General features: G+C 26.3%; 1 protein-coding gene across 2 annotated transcripts in view; it reads right to left on the minus strand.

Annotated features, from left to right (window-relative positions):
• Vha100-1 (V-type ATPase subunit a family protein Vha100-1) overlaps positions 1-21077 on the minus strand; it is a 30076-nt gene that overhangs the window by 6736 nt on the left and 2263 nt on the right. Inside the window, exons 4-15 of one of the 2 annotated variants that reach the window (XM_043046578.3) lie at positions 19444-19541; positions 17408-17536; positions 13994-14079; positions 12165-12291; positions 11352-11434; positions 10890-10983; positions 9636-9848; positions 6176-6326; positions 4344-4483; positions 2710-2849; positions 1689-1770; positions 166-284 (exon numbers count right to left, since the gene is read on the minus strand). In XM_043046578.3, the coding sequence (XP_042902512.1) occupies positions 166-284; positions 1689-1770; positions 2710-2849; positions 4344-4483; positions 6176-6326; positions 9636-9848; positions 10890-10983; positions 11352-11434; positions 12165-12291; positions 13994-14079; positions 17408-17536; positions 19444-19541 (1462 nt within the window). Of the gene's footprint in view, positions 1-165; positions 285-1688; positions 1771-2709; positions 2850-4343; positions 4484-6175; positions 6327-9635; positions 9849-10889; positions 10984-11351; positions 11435-12164; positions 12292-13993; positions 14101-17407; positions 17537-19443; positions 19542-21077 lie in introns of both variants that reach the window. The other variant, XM_043046577.3, reaches the window with a different exon arrangement.

A 21077-nucleotide genomic window follows, 5' to 3' on the forward strand; every position in this document is an offset into this window, starting at 1 on the left:
TCTACAGACAAAATCATAATAAATGCAATGTTTTTGTGAAGTTTCTAAAATATATACAGCTTTTCCCTGGAATATAAATAAGGCATTTCTCTACATTTTATACTAAGTAGTACATTTTTACTAAATGCAATTTTTTATTTTATAAATTGTTTTCAATATACCAACCTATGGTTCCACAAGCCTAGAACTACTCCAAAAACCATTTGGGAAACTCCAAATATGACAGACACTTTCATCTTATAAGAATTTAAAAACATGATTTTATTTGTAGAAACTTGCCATACCTAATAGAATGTGTGAGAGAAAAAGGCATATATCAGAAATATGCAAATGAGAAAAACAATTTAAGAAATTTAAAACATTATTAGTGAATTCATATAAGTTAGACTTACAGTAAATGAAATAACAAGACATAAGTTATTCAGAAATTTTAATTATCCTTACTCCTTTCAACTATCAACAAGATAAATTGATTTAACGAAGAAACAAATTAAAACATTTAATTAATTTCTTGCAGTAATTTAAATAATAGCTTGATGAAAATTGTTCAGCTGCATCACATTAACAAGGGCCGTCAAAAATTTATATATGCAAAGTTCTTATAATATTAAATAAAATCTTTTTTTTTTTTTTTGAAACACAGAAGTCTCTTATTAATTTGATTCCATTTAAGATGGATTAATGTAGACAAAACAGTGGTTCCTGCCAATTTCTTACAGTAATAAGAGCAGGGTGATACATTAAATATACATTGAATATGATACATTGAATATAATACACACTAAAAAAATACCACTATTTTATAGTTATATATTAGAATATTAAAATTCTGAGATCACATAATATAAATAGAAATAATTGCTAAAAGCAACTCATAATGCGAAATCCCCACTAAGTGATGTGGATAAATTTTTTGCGTCTTCTTACAGTGCAAAAAAACTAATACTTTCATTTCCTCCATGTAATTATTACTGCCTTCAGGTACAATCATAAACCTTATCAAAAACTTTTAACTTAAGTATGAGTGATCATTAAAACTGAGGAAACCCGAAATTTTTTGAAATAAATAAATAGAAAGAAAAAGACAAAAATAAAAAAATAGTTTTTTCACTGAAAAATTCAGCCTTCAAGACTAATTTTAGAAATTAAATAGATGTAGCAATTAAGAATATTAGTGGACTTAAAAAGCTGCAAAGTGAATTCCATTGGCATCAAATCAGACTAAAATGAAAACAATGAATTACATGATCACAGACTAATCTTGCAAGTGTGGAAACAAAGCCATTTCTTTCATTGAACTATGCAATACTATTTCAGTCTCATTATAAAAATATTTTGTTTTTACAAATAATAAATATGAAAAAAAAAAAAACATTTGTTTATTTTGAAATTACAGTTTTTTTTTCTATATAAAAAATGGGACACTTCATTGAGAACATTAAAATATTCGTTTATAAAAATTAGAAAAAAATGTATTTGTATAATTCATGTTAACTTCTTTTTTTAGAAATCAATTTAATGAACAATTAATAAAATGTTCGAGTAATCATCATACTCTCCCTTTCTTAACTTTTTGTTATTTGAATATTTTGTAAAAACTATTAGAGGCTTACAAGATCAGTAAATTGTACAGTAACAATTAAATTACCAAAATTAAAAAATTGATGCAAAAAAGATTTATTACTTACAGGATCAACACCAAATGGATAAGGTGTTCCTTCATAATCTGTAGCATTCAACTGATAAAGTTTTGGTAAAGACTTGGTGCCACTATTAAAAAAAATATTCGTTAATGAGGGGAAGTTCATTAATTTAAAAAAAAAAAATGTTTGAGTAAGTGAAGTAGAAATGTGAAAGAAAAGAATTATAGCAATTAAAATTCAATAGGTAAGTAATCTACAGAGGAAATTACATTAAAATGCTTTAAAATTAAAATATAAAAACTGTAAATATGAACCCATACAAAAAATTGAAATAAATCCTTTTTAATAAATATACCTGTTTAATAAAGATGATTTTAATTTTAATGAAACATCTCATTTTTGAATTTAATATTAATAAGTTTAAATCAATGAATGTATTTGTGATACAAATTTAACATGGGGTCATGGAAAAAAGGTTAACCAAAAAATATGGTTATTTAGAAATAGGAAAAAAAATGGTTATTTCTCTTTGAGATGCTGTGCCTAGCCTGAAGAAGTTGCCCAAGCACATTTTATTAATAAATGCCTTTGCTGAATAAATCAATGTGATCATGCATCTTATAGAAAACATGAAACAATTTTTCTACTTTAAGTTATTTTAAACATTGCCGCTTTAAAAATATTGTTCATTCAGCAGGTTTAATAACTGCTGTATAACTTAAATCTGTTATAAATAGCTCAACTAAAACATAGTTTCATGTTTTATATTTATTTTCTGTGTTAAATATCTAAAAAAAATAGCTATACTGGACATTTTTTTAAACAAAACTATAAGTCAAACAAGTTATTTCATACAAATTTCTAATTACTATATATTCTAGAATAATTGAAAAAAAAAAAAAAACTTGAAGCATTGATCATCAGATTAGTATTATGTTTACATAGTAGAAATAAGGTACTGTGTTACTTTGAGAACCAAAATGTTAGACTCAAATATTCTAATATGGTTGCAAACTTATTAATATTTTTAATAAGTAAAATATTTCACAAAGTGGGCAATACTTACAAGCGTTCAGTCGGAAACCAAGATGACCCAAATAAGTTGAAAGACTTTGAAAATATATCATTATACATCAACCCAGTATAAATAGAAAATGAACCCATCAACAGAATAATATATCGGCCATTGAAAAATGTCAACCATATCTAAAAATGAAAATAATTTAAAAACATGAAATATTGTACTTCATTTAAAAAAAATCATATTCCAATTTTAAATCACAATACATACAGTATTAAAATGTTTCAAAATCAAATTTAAACTCCGCAAAATACAATTAAGTTTAACAAATAATGGAAAAGAATGCAGACTAAACATTTAATCCAGAATATGAACTACATGTTTTCTTGCAACAGAAGCATTTTCAGTCCATGTTATTCATGATAAAGAACTTTTGCAAGTTTTTATCTATATTGACAAAAGATATAACATATAGCTCAGCTTTTTTTTCTTCACACATTATGCAATCTTATGTAAATGTAGTAAAATTTAGTTCATGAACAGGAAAAAAATGTGGATACAAAATTTTCCTACAGTTTTAGCAATTAGGAACATGATTCTAAAATATATGGTAAAATAGCCGCCAAATTATTATAGTTAGAATTACATATTTACTAGACCAGATCTTATTAATTATATGAATAATATTGGAAAAAAATCTCTGGACAACTATAATCGTCTTACAATAAATACGTTTTTAATTAAAAAATATATATATTTGGATAAAGAAGAAAAAAAACTTGGTTGTTAGATAGCTGTTTATAAAAAAAATTCAAGAATAACATTCTAAACAAAATTAAAAATCACAGAAATAACAAAAATCAGTGAACACATTCCCTTGTAGGAAGAGTGAACACATTTTCATTTCAGACACGAATTAAAGTTCATTACATAAAGAACATTACCAATGTTAGAGTTGTTTGTTAATTCTCTTACTGTTAACAGACACAAAACTCTCGTGGGATAAAAAAATTTCCTACTTATTTTTGATACTATTATAAACCATTAAAATAATAATAATTTTTTATTTGTTAAAACATGTTATTTTTTTAATCAACTCCAAAATTTGAAAAATATTAAGACAGAACAAATCACTTTATTTTGGATGTGCATAATGATTCTTATGACTCTTATTGCATAAATATTTGGATCAAAAATTTCTTCCCTGAAGAGTTTCAAAATCAGCAATTGCCTACTTGCAGAGTAGCAATGAGTAGATTTATTAACACTTAGAAGACAATGCTTAATAATTATTAATTATAAATTACACTATGCATTAAAAACTGCACATATCATAATGAATTCAGAAAAAAAGAATAATATGTTTCTTCAAAATTTCTTCACAAAAAGGTAATACACAAATTTTAATGTAATATATAGAGTACAAAAAAAATATGATATGCGATATTTTATAGAGCGGAAATAATAAAAAAAAAAACTATTTTAAACTTTCCGTGATCAAAGTTTTACTCAAAAATATATAAAAAATCAAGGTTAGAACATTTAATACTACTATAAGGAACATGAATAGCTATAATAGTTACAAAATATTTTATAAAATGTTAAATATATTAAAATAGCATACCAAATTGAAATAATAATATTAAAATTTTTTCCAAATAAAATTTCACAAAGCTTACCTCATTATCAGTCCTCTCAGCAGCTAACCCTTTTTCTTTTAGAACCATCCAAGCAGCAAAAAGAGTCATTAACAAACCATGTCCAGCGTCTCCAAACATAACAGCAAATAAGAAAGGAAATGTAATGATAGTAAAAAGAGCTGCAAGAAAGAAGAAACCTAATTTAACATATTAAAAACATATTAAAAAGCAACATATTAAAAAGCAACACATTAAAAAAGCAACATATTAAAAGTAAACATATTAAAAAGCAACACATTCATTTTTCAATTTTAAGTCTATTAAGTGAAAACTATTGTAAAGAATATTTCATGTTGTTGGTTGTAAGATAAATTTAGTTAGTACTTTTAAAAGAATAGTTAATAAGGAATTTAAGGTAAAGAGATAAGGACTTAAAAGAATCAAGGGATAATACGCAAGTAGAAATGAAATAACTCAAATTGCAGCACGGGGGAAACAAAAAGTAAAAAAAATACATATCAACTGAAATCATGAAAAGATAAATTAAAAAACGTGTGAAATTACTTAGCACAAAAAGAAAACATTTAAATTATTTCCATACTAAACGAGCCAATTGTTATTATTATTTGCTATTTGTGTACAGTATTCGTCCAAATTGTTAAGCTCAATTATAAATCAAGATTAAAAAGAATAAAATAATAATAAAGTAAAACAATAGAATTTAGAAAGATTAAGCATTCAATTCTTTCAAATAGTTTTTGAATTTTTTTTTAAAAGTGGTCCTTTGTTTAAGCAGAATTTCAATTTCAATGTGGTAAAAAATGATGTATTCAAAATAATAGCAGCCAACTTATGAGGACTACCTGTTTCATCTTGGATTTTAGATCAAAATTTTGATTTATTTTTTAAATGTTTTTTTGTCCTTTCTGATCTTTTGATGATATAGTGTTATACAACAGCACACTATTTTTCAAAACAGGTGGAAAATAAAGGGGAATTAAAAGAAATAGAGTATAATTTTTACAATTTCTATAAAATTCTTTCTCCAAACTTTAAAGCAATAAGAACCTTCGATTTGTGATTTTGAATCAGTAATTTTAAACTACACATTTGTCAGTTTTTTGATTTTTTAAAATTTGATTTTGTTACAGTTTAAATCGATGAAAACTAATTCTGATGATTATTTTAATGTTAATTGCATAAAAACAAAGTCATTTATCAAAGTTTTAAAAACATACAAATGTATACCTTTAAAAAACTAATGCTAAAATGCAAAACTGTTGTATAATTGTGTCAAAAAAATGTAAAAGAGGATCTAAATTACAATATGCTTGAATCTCAAAACCTGATTAGGTGACGGCCTTGTATTTTACATGATTTGAAAGATGCTTTCGAATAGAATAAATATCCGCCATCAGTTTATTTGTAAAAATTAAATAAAGAGGATTAAAAGAATTTTATCTCTCCATCTCCACCCCTTTGACAGTTGAGTCAAGGGAAGAAGGGACTCTTAAATAACAAAACAGCTTACTGTAATTTACAATTACAATAGAAAATTTCAAGGGTTTAATAGGGTTAAGGGTTGGAATATATGAGTAGTTTTATATTTATTTTTTACAACTCACATATACAGTATTTAATAATTAACACTAACAAAATTAAAGTAACACAGCTAAACACAGGCAAAATACAAGTTACTAAACAGTTAAATCACTTCAAATAATTAAAAAAGTACAACTTTCTTACACTTTTACACATTTTTCTAATTTAATCTCAGCTAAAAGAATGAGAAATCTATCATTATGTTTTCTGTAAAAGTAAATTCTGCACTGAATTTTTCCATATTTAAAAATGAAATAAGTAATACCTACCAGGGTTAACTTCCCTATAATTGGCAACACCATACGCATCAACAATATTTTGGAATCCTTGGCTAAATTTATTAGTACGGTTGAAGGTAGGAGGAATTTCAGCTGTCTGCATTCTATGTAATATAGAAGGAACACTTCCACCACAAATTTCCTAAAGAACAAAAATACTTTTTATAAAATACATTATTAACATTAAATGAACTTCATATAACATATTAACATTAAATGATTTCAAATGTTATGCATTATGTTTACTCATAATTTTGAATAGTAATCATTTAATTCATCAAAGATAGTAGAAAATATTTTTTATTAATTTTAAAAGGAAATTCTGAAAAAAATAAACTAAAAATTTCAGAACAAAAAAAGTTTTAAACTGATATATATATATATATATAAATGAGGCTCGCTTCATTATGTATTAGTAATACTTATTTAAATATTTAAGCAAGCAATGATCTGTGCATAAATTCTATTTCAATAGGGAGTTTGTAGAAAACTTACTCAATTTTAGGGAATTTTCTAAAATGTACAAAAAACCAGAAGAATTTTTATTAAACCAGTAGACCAGAAGAAACTGGCAAAATCCAGTAGTCTACTGGAAATATCCAGAAGAGTTGGCAACTATGTAAATATCATGGTGCATACAAAAGCTGCTTTTCTGTATTGTACAATAAAAGGGGGTAAGAATTGTGTTTTGCTGTTTTGTTAAAATTAAGACAATTTTGAAACACTTTTTCTTTAAATACAATTTTTAAAAAGTTTAAGGTTATAAATTTTTTATCTTCATATTTAAATTCTATATTCTCAAATTATATACGTGTTTTTCTTCATGCATGAAGGTAGGACATAGACAATTTACGTATTTTTTATATGAAGAATTAATATAAAAATCTTTAACGTTTATTTTAAAGTTATGATCATTAATTCAGGCTCTCTTTAAACTTAAAGCAAGGGGCCTCTCTTTATCAAAATCAGTTTTTTTTTCTAGTTAATTAATGGGGAAGTAGCACATAGCACGGAAATTTCAGCACAATACTACCAGTGGGCTCTACGCTTAGACGCTAATATCAAAATTAAAACAGCAACACATTTAATTAAACCTACCTTATTATTGTTTCAGGTTTAATTTCTTTTGAAAATTATTACTTTTTTTTCACTAGAAATTTAATGTCAAACCTCAAATATAGTAATTTGTTTTTAATTTGTAAAAAGGAGAGGAAAAAAATAATTTTTAAGGCATTTATATTTTTTTTTAAATAAAAGTTAAAAGAACAAGAAAAACTTTTCGTCAAAAAGTGTCTTTCTTGTTTTTACAGTCAGCCTTCTGCCATAAATATAGAAATAATTTATGTATTAACCGTACAGTTGGATGTATTTAAAGTACACGTGAGAACTCACCAGGGAAAACTTTTATAATTTTCTGAGAATCATAAAGAAAAAGTTTATTTCTACAAGTTGTAATTTAAAACAATGTAATAAACTTTATTAAAAATATACTATTATCAAAAAGAAAAGAGAAAATGCAAAAAATATAACCCTTCGTGAAAATAAACTTATGTGTTAAACCTAAAAACGTTTCTGAAACAATGTAAATTAATCAAAAAGTACAAATAATTACACATTAATAAACTAATCATAAAACAGGGTTCCTACACTATTTTGAGAAAACAATATCCTGACATTTTACAGGTTTTTCCTGACATTTTACAATAAAATTCCTGACTCGCCGTTTCCCACTCCAACAAAACTTTTAGCATTGCAGTTTCAATTAGTAATAATATGCTACTTAGTCATAAGTATCATATATTGAATAGGATAAACACTTATATATTAAAGTGGAATTGTGTAATAGCACTCTATATCCCAAATTATATTTTCAGAAAACCTGTGAAACATATTTTTAATTATCATGATTAGATTAAACTTTTAGTGTGTTTTTGTAGTTAGATACGAAAACTATTTAAATAAAAAGATCAAGAAAATCTGTTGGATTATGGAAATATTATTTTATTTAATGTTAAGTGGAACCAAATGAATGAGTGTCGTCAGGATATAAAGGGTTAATCAAATCTGCGAGATATGTATCAGTATCCTCAAATAATATTTACTCTTGAAACATACGAGAACATTTGTTACATTAAGCTATTAATTTTTAAAAATCACCAATTCGCTTCAAACTGACTTTTCTTTTAAAAGATAATATTGAAATATAAAAGGGAAAAAAGTCAAGAAAAGTTAATTATATACAAATAAAAATTCAGATAGAAAAATTATGCAAATTGTGAGAAAAATAAAATCAAAATATATTTTTTTTCCAGTATTTTTAAATTTATTTCTGTAATACTGTAAGCTTCCGGAGAAACTCAGGGGCTCCTAAGTTATATAATATTTCTCAACACATTTTGTCGTTTGACAATTTCTGAATCAAGAACATCCAGTTCTGTTTCAGCAGTTTTCGTCAATTTAGATTTTCTTAATTTCAATTTCTTTTATTCATTTTCTAGAAATTTCAGCTTTTTCATTCTCTTTGTTTTTCCTTTCTCTTCTTTTCTTTCTTTTTTTTGCTTCTAATGCATGTCTCCATCTTGTTCTAGATCCTTTTACAGCATCTAGCATTTTTTCATTAATGTCTATGTTTTTTATTCCATTTATAAATGAAACATAATCATACACAAGCCTTTGTGAAATAATCGAGTATTCATTGAGGTTTTCAACCAATAAGCTTTTATTGATTGAAAAAACCCCTTCGACTGGTGTGTTACCATGAGAGAGGAGAAGAACAAATTTTATAACCTCCCACAAATTTTCAAATTTTTTTTCTCTGTGCAAATATTTCAAAAAAAATTATCTAATCTCTTTTGCTGTGGATTAAACTCTAAGAAACTCTTTTGCTCTTCTTTTTTCTTTTTGGCAGCATCACAAAACAGTAAAAATTCCTTTTTTGCTTTTTCTGCTGCTGTTTCAGCCACTGCTGTCTGTAAACCAGTTATTCACACAAAGAGCAATAAACCTAGCAACCCTATCAAAAATTCCTTATCATTGGATAAACAGGAGGAAAATTGCTAACAGGACAGGTTCTACCAGGGAAAGAGGAATGTTATTATGAGAAAATTACATATTTTGAATTACAGAATTTTTCCTTGAAACTTTATTTTTGCCTGTCAGTCTTTGAATGAACTATGTATAGTTTTTTTTTATTTTCCTAACTTGATGAATATGTAAGAAAAATCCTGACTTTTTCCTGACTTTATGAATATGTGAGAAAAATCCTGACTTTTTAGCTTAATTTTAGAATATCCTGACTTTTGCAGGTTTTCCTGACCGCGTAGGAACCCTGTAAAATAATGAATGCATATAACAAATTCCAAATATTGTTAGAAATGGTCTCTATATTTATTGCAACTTCAAAAAAGGCATGTAAACAGATTAAAAAAATATATATATATACTCTACTTACTGTTCCCCGACACAAAGCCATCTGAATTTTATCTAAATCTGACAAAGCACACCAGCATTCCGCAATAAGACATTTCTGTGTGACATCCAAATTAAATAGATTGAGAGTGTGGTAAATGGCTTTGATTTTTCGGACCTTTACAAACCAACTTTTAATGTTTTTTGCTGCAGCAACAAGCACTCGATAACGGTGATCTTGTGTCTGACCTAAAACCTGTAATTAACAATAATATACCATAGAATTGATGTGAACTGTATTTACAATAAGTAATAATAATTTAAAAAAACAATTGCATTGCTTATATTTAAAATCAATTCTAATAATGAGCTATTAAAAGCTTACATAATGTTAGTTTCTTTGAGGAATGTACAATCTTTAACATTTAGGTACTTAAAGATGCATAACATCCAATTAATTAAAAAGTATATTTAGGCTCAAAAATATAAGAACAAAAAAAAAAGGCTTTGAACATCATCAACAACTTTGATAAACAGAAACTTCCTTTTTTTTATAAAGTAAATGCAATAAAAACATTATTCACAACATAGAATAATAATTCCAAGCACTTAAAAAATAAAAATTTATATGTATTTTTAACACTTGAAACAATGCTCATTGCTAGAATAACATTACATTAATAATGAAAACTAACAAAATGGAAATTGAAACAAGATGATGCAAAAATACTAACAAAAAAATTTAATTAATCTCTAAGGGAAATTAATTTAGGAAAGAACATGAGCAGCCATGGTAGCAAACCATGGTCGTTGTGATAAGAGGGAGAAAAAAAATGTTTTCAAGTGCAATGTAGGGCCAAAAGAACTCAGAGGTCATTTACTAGAGAATAAGCATTCATATAAACTAAACAAGATGATATGACATGACAGGAAAAGTAGGACTTTTAGCATGATCAAAATTAGCTTTATGTCCAACATTGTCATTCTCTTGATGGACATATCCATGCCATGTTTTTTTAACATAAATTTCAGAGTGGACACAATATTGACAAAAATGCATTAGCAAGGTATGAGGAAAATGCTACAGCAATTATCGATACTGGTAGGATCTCTAAGTGACTTGAATTCAGGTTTATTAAAAAGCTTGAAAATAATTTTAAAACTAAAACAGAATACATAGCGAAACGGGGTAAGTAACCAGTTCAATGCAAATAATAATTTAGGTTGGGTCTAACAAATAGTTAAAGAAGTCAGTTCAGATTGTTATGGTGTAATGACAGCTGCATGAAGAACTTACAGTGTTTAAATCTTCAATACGCGTCATGACTCCAATGGACATCTCACGTCTGTCTGCTGGAGTCTCTGGACACGGATACAAAGTTGCGCGAAACCTAAATAAATATGTGACAAAATATAAAACAGTGACCTAAGGCAGTTATTTTTCAACATCTTCAATATTTCTTCACTTTAAAAAAAGTGATATCACTTAGTAATTAAGTCAATTAAAACTTTATAATATATAGTTCTGACAACAAAAAAAATTTAATTAATTTTTTCAAAAAAATATTACTAAGAAAATTAACTTAAACACAGTTACAAAAATTCTTCAATTGTAAAATAAGGGAAGGTATTAATAGAGCAATTGTATTAAAAAGTTATTGGAGATTTTATTAAAAAATATATAAATAAATTATTCTCCGACCGAAGCAAGATGCCGAAGAAGCACAAATTAAAAAAAGAAAAGAAAGAATTGACTTACCCCTCGCATATTTTTTTAACTCTTGTTTTTAATTGATCTCCTTGAAAAAATATAATAAAAACGGATTTGTACACCTGATCACCCTGTAAACAAATAAATAAATTAATTTGACACTTGCCATTTTTTAAAAGAAAAAAGTGTGAAAAATAAGTAGAAATATATTATTCAGTATCTGGTAATGATATATTTCAGATCCTTGTCCAAAAAGATGCAAACCATTAACGAATAAAGAGGAAATCAAAAGTATTTTAGTTTTTATTTAACATAGTAATAATAATAAATATAAAGTTTGAATGTATAAAGTTGGAGTGTTTTGCATAAGGTCTGTTCATACACATAACTTGGTAACATAATATTTGAACAGTCTATCATACAGAAAATAAAAACAAGAAAATGTATTTTTTTATTTAAGGTGTAATTTATCATCCTATCCATCATTATTAAGCATGCTAAACAATGTGTTCATTTATTAAATAGGCAAAAAATGCACACTTAGCATTGAATTTCTTAACCTTTAGAGTGTACGAAGTTTATTAAAGTGTTAGTAAAGCATCCTTCCAAAAGCCCACAATGAGACAGAGAGGTCATGTAGGTTAAGGTTCCACAATTTTATGACCAATGGTGTGGTGTTAATGTGGTCAGCATTCGCACAGCCTTCTCAGACAAGATGGCACAAATTGATCTAGAGCTACGGAGGCTGCAAGCTACTACAGAGGATTGAACCCCAGTCAATCATAATAACAGCTTTTAACCACTGAGCAATCAAGAAAGTGTAACAAGTGTTAGTTAATATAAATTCAAAAGTAATCTTACGGTAACAGGGTCTTCTAAAGGTGTATCAATGTCCGCTTGGCGTAGAAATACATTGCCATGACAAACTCTCCATAGCATTCTCTCAAAAGCTGGCAAACGCTCCCTCAAAATAACTCCAGCTACAAATCTAAAAAGAAAGGGTTATATAATAGTTGTAATAAACTCAAAATAGCTATGTGGAGATAAAGTTTGCGGTTAATAAGTTTATTATTTACTTATTATTATATATTTATTATTTTATTACAATTTACTAGCTTTTATTATTCTATTTCGAATTTCTAAAACTCTAATTAAAATACATAAAAGTTTGATGTTCTGCAACAAAACTTACAAAAATAACGAATCGAATCGAGGAGAGTGCTGAAGCTTGGAATATTGACAATTTCTAAAAACATCACGGCAACTTTAACATTATTTGTACTTTCAATAACAGGAATGATAATGGGGAAAAAAGTAAAAAAAAGTTAGAAAATATCTATCCACTTATGAGAAAATAAATTAAAAATCACGAGAAGCAATTTTGTACTAAAAGAAAACATACTTATTTTAAGCTTTTTTTTTTACTGTATATATACATTGACAGTCTAACAAACAGTTAAACTTCATATAACATGCTAAAAGAGACTAAAATAATAATAAAGCAATAACAGATTAATAATAGAAAGTTGGCAATTTTATCATAAGTCAGAAGAGTCCTATGCATGTAATTATGGTCGTAACGAATACAACAAAATTTAGCATGTGAAATATTAAACTAATGTTTTAGTGTGATGAATCAGACATAATAAAATTTTCAGAGAGTGTTGAAATAACTCGATTTTTGTCTGAAAACAGTAATAAAAAAAATGTCATTGATTATTCATTACTAAATACTTTTTTCATATAGAAAAGAATAACAAATTTAAATTTTTGCTACTTATTTAAAATGCACACTAAGTGCAAAGCTTTATAAAAATATGGATGCAATATTTTTAAAATTATTATTCATCATACATACAGTATTTCCTGAGAAAATGAATTTGCTAAATGCATTTCAATTTTTCACTTTTTGTAATGCTCGCTAAGATTTCATGATACATATGTAAAACATTAAAAAATTGAATAGGTGTTTCTTTTTTTATTGTAACTCACCTAATAAAAAGTAAAGCACCTTTAAGAACGTAATCCCACATTCTTACATGATAATTTTTTTTTTAATTAAAAATTGCTACTTAAAACAGTTAAGACATTCAAATTAAAAATGTTCTTCAAAAGTTCTCACTAATCACAAAAAAATAATAGGTTTCAGTGAATAATATGATACTTTTAAAATTGTTGGGAGTTTGTACATGACTATTAGAGAAGATTCAATTGTCTCCAGTCAGTGCCTTCCATGCTTATTTAGAAAATGATGCAAAATGTCAATAAGAAATGTCACAGTTTTATTTAAAAATATAAAGCGTTTGTAGTCTAAATTCTTAATACTTGAAAATCTACACAAATGCTATTTTGTTTGAACACATATAAATATGTAGTCAAAGTTAGAGAATTATTAATTAAATTTTAATGATTTTAAACGTACAAAAAATCTAGTTAAAATGGTGATTTCTTCAAAAAGTTAAATATACAAATATTTTTAAATTTAAACGCAATTTGTCTACTACAGAATCTAGTCCATTATTTTTAGAAATAAAGTACAAATAATTTAAAATTAAAGCTTTGCTTTGAGTTTAAGGTACTCAAATACTGTTTTTCTTTAAAACTTTTCTAGAAGAAAAAAATTGGAATAAAGTTTGGAAAGAAAATACTACTGTATAAGAATTTTTTAAAAATATAGGTAAACAACTGACCCAAGTTTGAGAGCTTGACCACCAGATCTTAAGCCTTCTTCCCCAAGAAGAGTGACATTTTCCTCTTGCATACTTGGATCGTGCATCTGCACATGATGAAATTCAGCCTATTAACAAATTCTACTATGTCACATGCAATTGGGGCCAAAACCAAGAGGAAAATAGCATGCAGAGTAAAATTATAATAAAGTGCAAAATGGAAAATTAAAAAGGAATGACTAAGAAAGTAAAAAAGGTGTTTTTCTTTATGAAAAAGTATAAACTTAAATAGAAACTTGTGCATAAGCAAGGTAAAAATGTAAAATAAAAATTAATTGCAAATTAGTTAAACAATAAGGCCCCATTCTAAACCTATATACTATAAACACACATTTTTTATATTTCTTTTTCACATTATGATCAAGTTCATGAGCAATAGTTTAGTAGTAAAAGGGATTGAAAAAATTGTTTGCAATATTGCATTAAAACAAAAAATTGTCACGAAAAATCCATTATAAAACTAAAACTTATATAAGATGCATCAATATTTCATACACAGAAAAAAAAAAGAAATAGAGCCTCTTTTGTACGACTAGCAATAACTGTGTCTTATCATATAATGAGTAAACCAAAATAATTCAAGAAAAATGCGTCAATGAACATTTTTCTTGAATTATTTACATGAACTTTGAAGGAGTGTTTTTCTTAGTGTCAAATTTTAAGATAAGATTATTTAAAATGTAAACTGTAATTCAGAACTTCATTTTGTAGAAAACTTTGCTATTTTCAAGACAATGTTGTAAAAGAAAAAAAATTAATCCATAATTTCTATCTACTGTGCAAAAACTTGTTTCAGTTATTTTTAATTTGAATTTTTGTTGCCATCTCCTTATTTTCTTCCCCTTTACTCCTCATTCTTTCTCTTTTCTGTGTTATTGACTCCCCCTTTGTTTTTTTCCTATGTATTTCTAACTCCAGGGCTCGTTCATCTTGAAATGCACTGATTTCATTTATTTATTTTGAGTATAATATTTCAAGAAGTTTTAATAAACAAATAACTTATATATTTTTTTCAAATAATAACTTTATAAGAAAGGACCGTATTGTCATAATTAATATATGATCTTATAACTTAAAAAAAATCTCAATAGGCATGAATTAAAATAATAAATAATTATGATTGGGTATAAAAATTGTTTATAGTTTTAAAGGGGTTGTTATATAAAACTATGTTAAAGTTTTTAAACTTCAAAGACATGACTATTGACTAAAACATAACAATTCAGAATGATGAGAAACATATTATATTTTAATTTTAGAAAGAAAAAGAAACTGAATGCAAGTAAAAACAAATCGATTGAATATACAACTAAAAGGTACAATGCCAAACAAAAACAATATCATAGACTGAAGGAAAAGTGATCAAATGGCACTGTAAAATAAGTTTGGAGTGACAATAAAAAAAAAAATGTGAAAGATCACCAGGGGGCATTGAAAATGAAAGTCCATATGTTCATCTAAATATAGCAAACCCCTAGCTAATATTGAATAGGATCAGTGAGGTAACAGAACAGCCAGGTAAAATATTTCTAACAGCTAATTACCATAAATAAAGAAATAACCAGCTTCTTTAAGAAACTAAGCAATTTAACTGTTAGAAACTGTAAATCAAACTATTGATTATGAACTCATGAATTACTACATTAACTAACTACATTTACTAAAACATTTAAAAATACACTGCATTTAAATTTTATATCATTTTATTTTAAACTCTTTTGCTGTTAACTGAAGAGAATGCTGTTACTAGAGAAAGAAGTTGTTACTAGTGCTCAACCCTGAAGAATAACATTTAGCATGTGCAGTAAGACACCTGATGCAAGCTGTGCGGTGAAACCCACTAAAATTATTGAGCAATGTAATAGTGATACAGCATGCAACAAATTAAAGAACAATTTCAAAATCAGCAAATTTTAATTTTGAACAGCAATTCATATTTTTTTCTACACACACATCTCTATGCATGTAATAAATAAAACAAAAATGATAAAGCATTACTTAAAGCAGAATAAGGTAAAATCAATTAAATTTTTTTTACAGACAATGATTTTATAAATACATACAAACAGAAAAAAAAACTTTAAATACAGGGTGATACGCATTGCAAATACACTAAATCAGCTTATTTCTCTAAGCTTAACGTTCTGTCAATATAACTGCAAAAGATTTTAAATTAGTAGCTACTTTAACAAAATGTAGAGACATCACATCCAGGTAGAACATTAGTAGATTAATGAATTTCAAATAATTAATTTTAAAAAAAAACTGAGTATTAAAAATTATTTTATATAAAAGTGAAAAGCCATGTTAAAAATAAAATAAATGTTAGGATTTGTAACTACTATTTTAGTAAAGTTAGGAGCAAAAGTAAAAATAATGATGTTTATTATCTACAAGTTGAGCAAAAAATAGATATATATTCCCTTGAATAAAATATATAATTTAAATTATGTCAAAATTTGTTCTAAATTTATCTTAAAGCTTAAGGTGTAGATTAATTCATCTAAATCATTGTTTCTGCATTAATTTCTAGGAAAGTGCCCAACTAGGGATTAATCTGGTAACCAATCTATGTTGAAAGTTAAAATATAATCTTTGTCAATCTTTTATTAATTAAATAATCCTGGTCACAACCCCAGTGTCACACTTGCCATTCACTAAGTAATACCATCAAATTCAATCCAAAGTAATAACATCAATCTCAAAAGTATTTTTTCAAATTACTGTTTCCATTTACTATGCCAAACTTTCAAATAATTAAGTACAATACAGCCATTACATAATTAAAAGGAAGCTGATTTAAGTCTCCATGAACAATTTATAATCCATTAAGATGTAAAGCTTTGAAAACAGATTTTCACTGGTAAAAAAAACAATTCATATCACAATGTGATTTTTTTAAAATTTCTTTTAGTAATCCTTTTGATAAAATTTAATTTTATTTCTTGTTCTAATTAAATTATTTTTAACAGCAAGAATCAGTTTTCCAAGCTCCTCATTTTAATGCACTTTGATTGGTTTTTGTATTGTAAGAGAAGACTTAAATCACCTATCCATTGACTGTGATGTTAAATATCCTATCTAATGACTGTGATGTACTTAATTAGGTGAAAGTTTGTCAATGCAAACAGAAACAGTAATGATATATATTGAAATTGAAAATATTACTTTAGGTTGAATTAGATGGCATTAGTTAAAAAATGGCAACAACTACAATATAACAATTAGCATATCAGTAAATTAAAAAATACAGAAGATATAGAATAGACATCATCAAAGCAAGTTTAATATGTAAATCTATCTAGCATCTATCATTTGCATTTTAAAGCTAAAAATGCAATTTGTGAGAAATTCATAAACAAATATTATAATTACCTCATCAAAAAACTGTTGTGTTTTTCTTAAAATATGTTTCAACTCAGTTAACTCTAAATAAGTTTTTTTCAATGCTTCAGCATTTGTATTTACTTCTCGTAACTCATTCTCCAGTTTTTCAAATGTTGCCTGAAAACAAAAACGAATTACAATAAGTTTTTAATAAATAAATGTGAAATAAATAATAAATAAATGTTAATAAATCTTTTAATAAATTAATGCGAAATAAGAGAAAAAAATTCCTGTGAGTGAAGTAAAACCAAGAAGCATAAAGAAGATTTTCTGATAATTTTAAGCTCATTTATACAAAAAAAAAGTATAATTTTCATAAACAATAGTGTTTTTAAGAATAATTCACAGTTTTATGTAATTTTATATTATGTGCAATGTTAAATCTTGATGCCAAAAACTGTGGTGGGTTCTTGATGCCAAAAACTGGTTAAATCAGACAAAAACTTAGAATGATAGTCACTAAAACATAATGCATATGCCCTTTTTGATTGAAGGGCTACTTGCACAGCAGGTTGACTATTGAAGATCTATATTGATTCATACCACAGGGATGAGTTTTGTAAATAACCAAAAAAGATGAAAATAGAAATCCAAAATCACTTTTTAAATAATTGAACAATACCTCATGCTTGAGCAAGAAAAAGGTGTATGTAAGGAGCATTTATCCACAGAATGTTATCAACGTTTTGAGTACAGTAAATATTTATTTAAATCACGCGAATACAAATTCTGATACTTGATATAAAAATTCAGTGAATACAAAATTCAATCTTTGATTATAAAACTGTGAGAATACGAATCGAGACATTTGATTTTAAAATCGCGATAAAACAAATCTCAATATTTGATTTTAAAATCACATGAATATGAATCATGGCTTTTCATTTTAAAATCGCCTGAACACAAACCTCAATTTTTCATTTTAAAATCATGATTTTACAATTTCCGATATATAATTCTTTAAGTATGAAAACTCAATAAATTTATTTTGCTAATATGAATTAGTGAATAGCTACTAATATAAGTCAGTGAGAAAAGAAGTATATCCAAAAAGTATTTATTTAAATGTATCATTAAAAATTTATATAAATATATATATATTTTCAACAAAAAAAAAGATTTTACTTCTTTATTGTGTTCAGATGCTCCCGCGGACCTTAAATCAGTAGTTGGTGGGAAGCAGGTAGTACAACCTAAGCTTTATGACATTTTAAGAGTTTTGAAAGTTGCTAAAATCAGTCATGAGATATCGAAGAAAAATTCTAAGTGAGAAATTGTGGATAAACAGCACTTAGAGTTAATTTAACCGATTTTCTGCATAATTAAGAATTATTCAGGGTTAGAAAATTATTCAACAGGGATTGTGTAATCTTTATTTGACATAGTTCCTATTTTCAATCAAATATGCATTTTACTTACATACAAGATGCAATATTTGGTTAAAGAGGTGATGCATTTCAATGATATAAAAGAGTATCACCAATATCGAGATTAAGTGTGGACTTACGCCATACCACAAAAAAAACTTAGTTAACCATAAAGTTTCAATTGTTGGAAAAAAAATCAAAATGCAAACAAATTATTGGAACAGAACTTTACCATTGTATGATCCTAAGTTATCTTCTCATAATTTATTTTCATTTTGATATTTTGAAATTTTCCTTTCGTCATTTGAAACTTCATGGACTACTCTAGATTTATAAGTAATTATTTCTATATTTTAAACTAGTTATCGAGGTGAAAGAGAATTTGAGACGAAAAGTTTTTCTTGTGGTATGGCGTTTTCTTAATGTTGTATGTTTAATATACCAGGTAAGTACACTGTTATTTCATTTACTTTAAGTCCATTATCACAAAAATACTAATTAAAATATTTTTGCAACTCAGATTTGACATACATTTATAAAGACTTTTAGAATGTTTTAGAGCAATCTGTAGGTAAAATGCTGGAGATAAGTAAAATTAAGTTTACATACAATCTTTGATAATTTTAAAATGGTAAATTATTATTTTTTTCTTTTTACTTCTAGATCAATCATTTCTCTGGGCTGTGGAGCTTCAGGATTATCTCCGAAAGACATCATTGCAATGCTATCTTTCTTTATTTCTTTCTCCAAGAATCCTTTAAATAAGTAAGTGAACAATTTCAATAAGTTAAATATAGAGAACCATTTAAAATTAGCAGCATATTCCTTAATCACTACAGAAAACATAAAAACAAAACAAGTCACATAAATTTCATAGATTAATAAAATATTCAATTAGATAGGAGAGGCAAAAATATAGTAGTTGTAAAATATAACTTTACCATTAAAGCTATACTAACAGCTACATAATAAGTTTCAATATTAGTAACTCAATTCCAGTTATTATCAGGGGTCTGTCTAGGTTTTTCTGAAAGGTACCTATTTTGTGAAAATTTAGACATAATTTGTGAAAAATTAAAAATTATATTAAAAAATCAATAGAAAAACATGGTAAAAATATGGATTTATTGTTTCTTAAGGGATACAAAAGTAAAATTTTAAGAAAAAGCATTTTGCGAAACTACCGTTTTTCCTAAAGTTGAATTTGTGAAACTACCGTTTTACCTAAAATTGAATTTGTGAAGGTACCGCTAAACGGTAGTAAATTCGGCCTGGACAGACCCCTGATTATAATAAATACAAATAAAAACATTATTTTACTATAACTACTACTTCTTTGTAAAATATTTCATAGAGTGGTAGACATTTAAAAACCAAAGCTTTCAGAATTTTTTTTAATTTTGCCTACATTTTAAAAGCCCCACCACGAAAGAGCTGGAACAACGTGGCATTGCATATGAACTTTTAAATCATTTATATGTAGTGGTGTCGAAAATAAGTTAAAATGATTAAAAAATACAAAAGCAAAACAGAAACAGATAGAACAAGAAATTAAAATATGCAAATGGAAATGGATTAGTCATGTTCTTACGTAAACCTAAAAAATTTAAAGTAAAACAAGATTTTGATTGGGACTCAGAGCAATAGAAAAAAAGGAAAATTAAAAATACTTGGCTCAGGAGGATTCTAAGTGAATTGAAAACAATAGGAAAGACATGGAGAGAAGCAAAATATCTGGCCACCAATAGAGTGAGAAATATGATAAGAAGCTCTGATTCGGGGTGGAGAGAAATATGTATAGATGAATGTACAATTTGTTACATTGTTTGTATTTTTGTTACAATGATGATTTACAAAATTCGGAAAAGGAAATAATTACTGCATTTTTCCACAGACAAAATGCGAGAATGTCGCCCATAATATTAGAATAAAAAAACATATTACATTTATAATTTTAATACAGTTCTATTCTACTGGAGTAGGTCTTCTATTCTCTAATAAACACAATTCTTTTGTTGCTTTAAATTAGCAATTATAACTATGAATTAAAAGTAGCTTGAAGAAAGATATTAGTACAAGGAAAAGTTAGCGCAGAAAGCCTGAAAAAATTCTGCCTCATGTAATCCTTCTGAAAACAACAAAAATTAATGTACAAATTTAAAGCTTTTTTTAAGAATCTTTTAAATAGATAAATCTCTGCATCAGAAGCTTATACATGACAAAAGCTGAGTGATAACTTAGAAATGTTTCAAGAATTTTATTTATTAAAAATAAATAATAAATTTAAACAA

The sequence above is a fragment of the Parasteatoda tepidariorum genome, chromosome 6 (assembly GCF_982258835.1).
Source record: "Parasteatoda tepidariorum strain Cologne lab strain chromosome 6, Ptep-v5.0, whole genome shotgun sequence".
In the NCBI taxonomy this organism is placed as follows: Eukaryota; Metazoa; Arthropoda; class Arachnida; order Araneae; family Theridiidae; genus Parasteatoda; species Parasteatoda tepidariorum.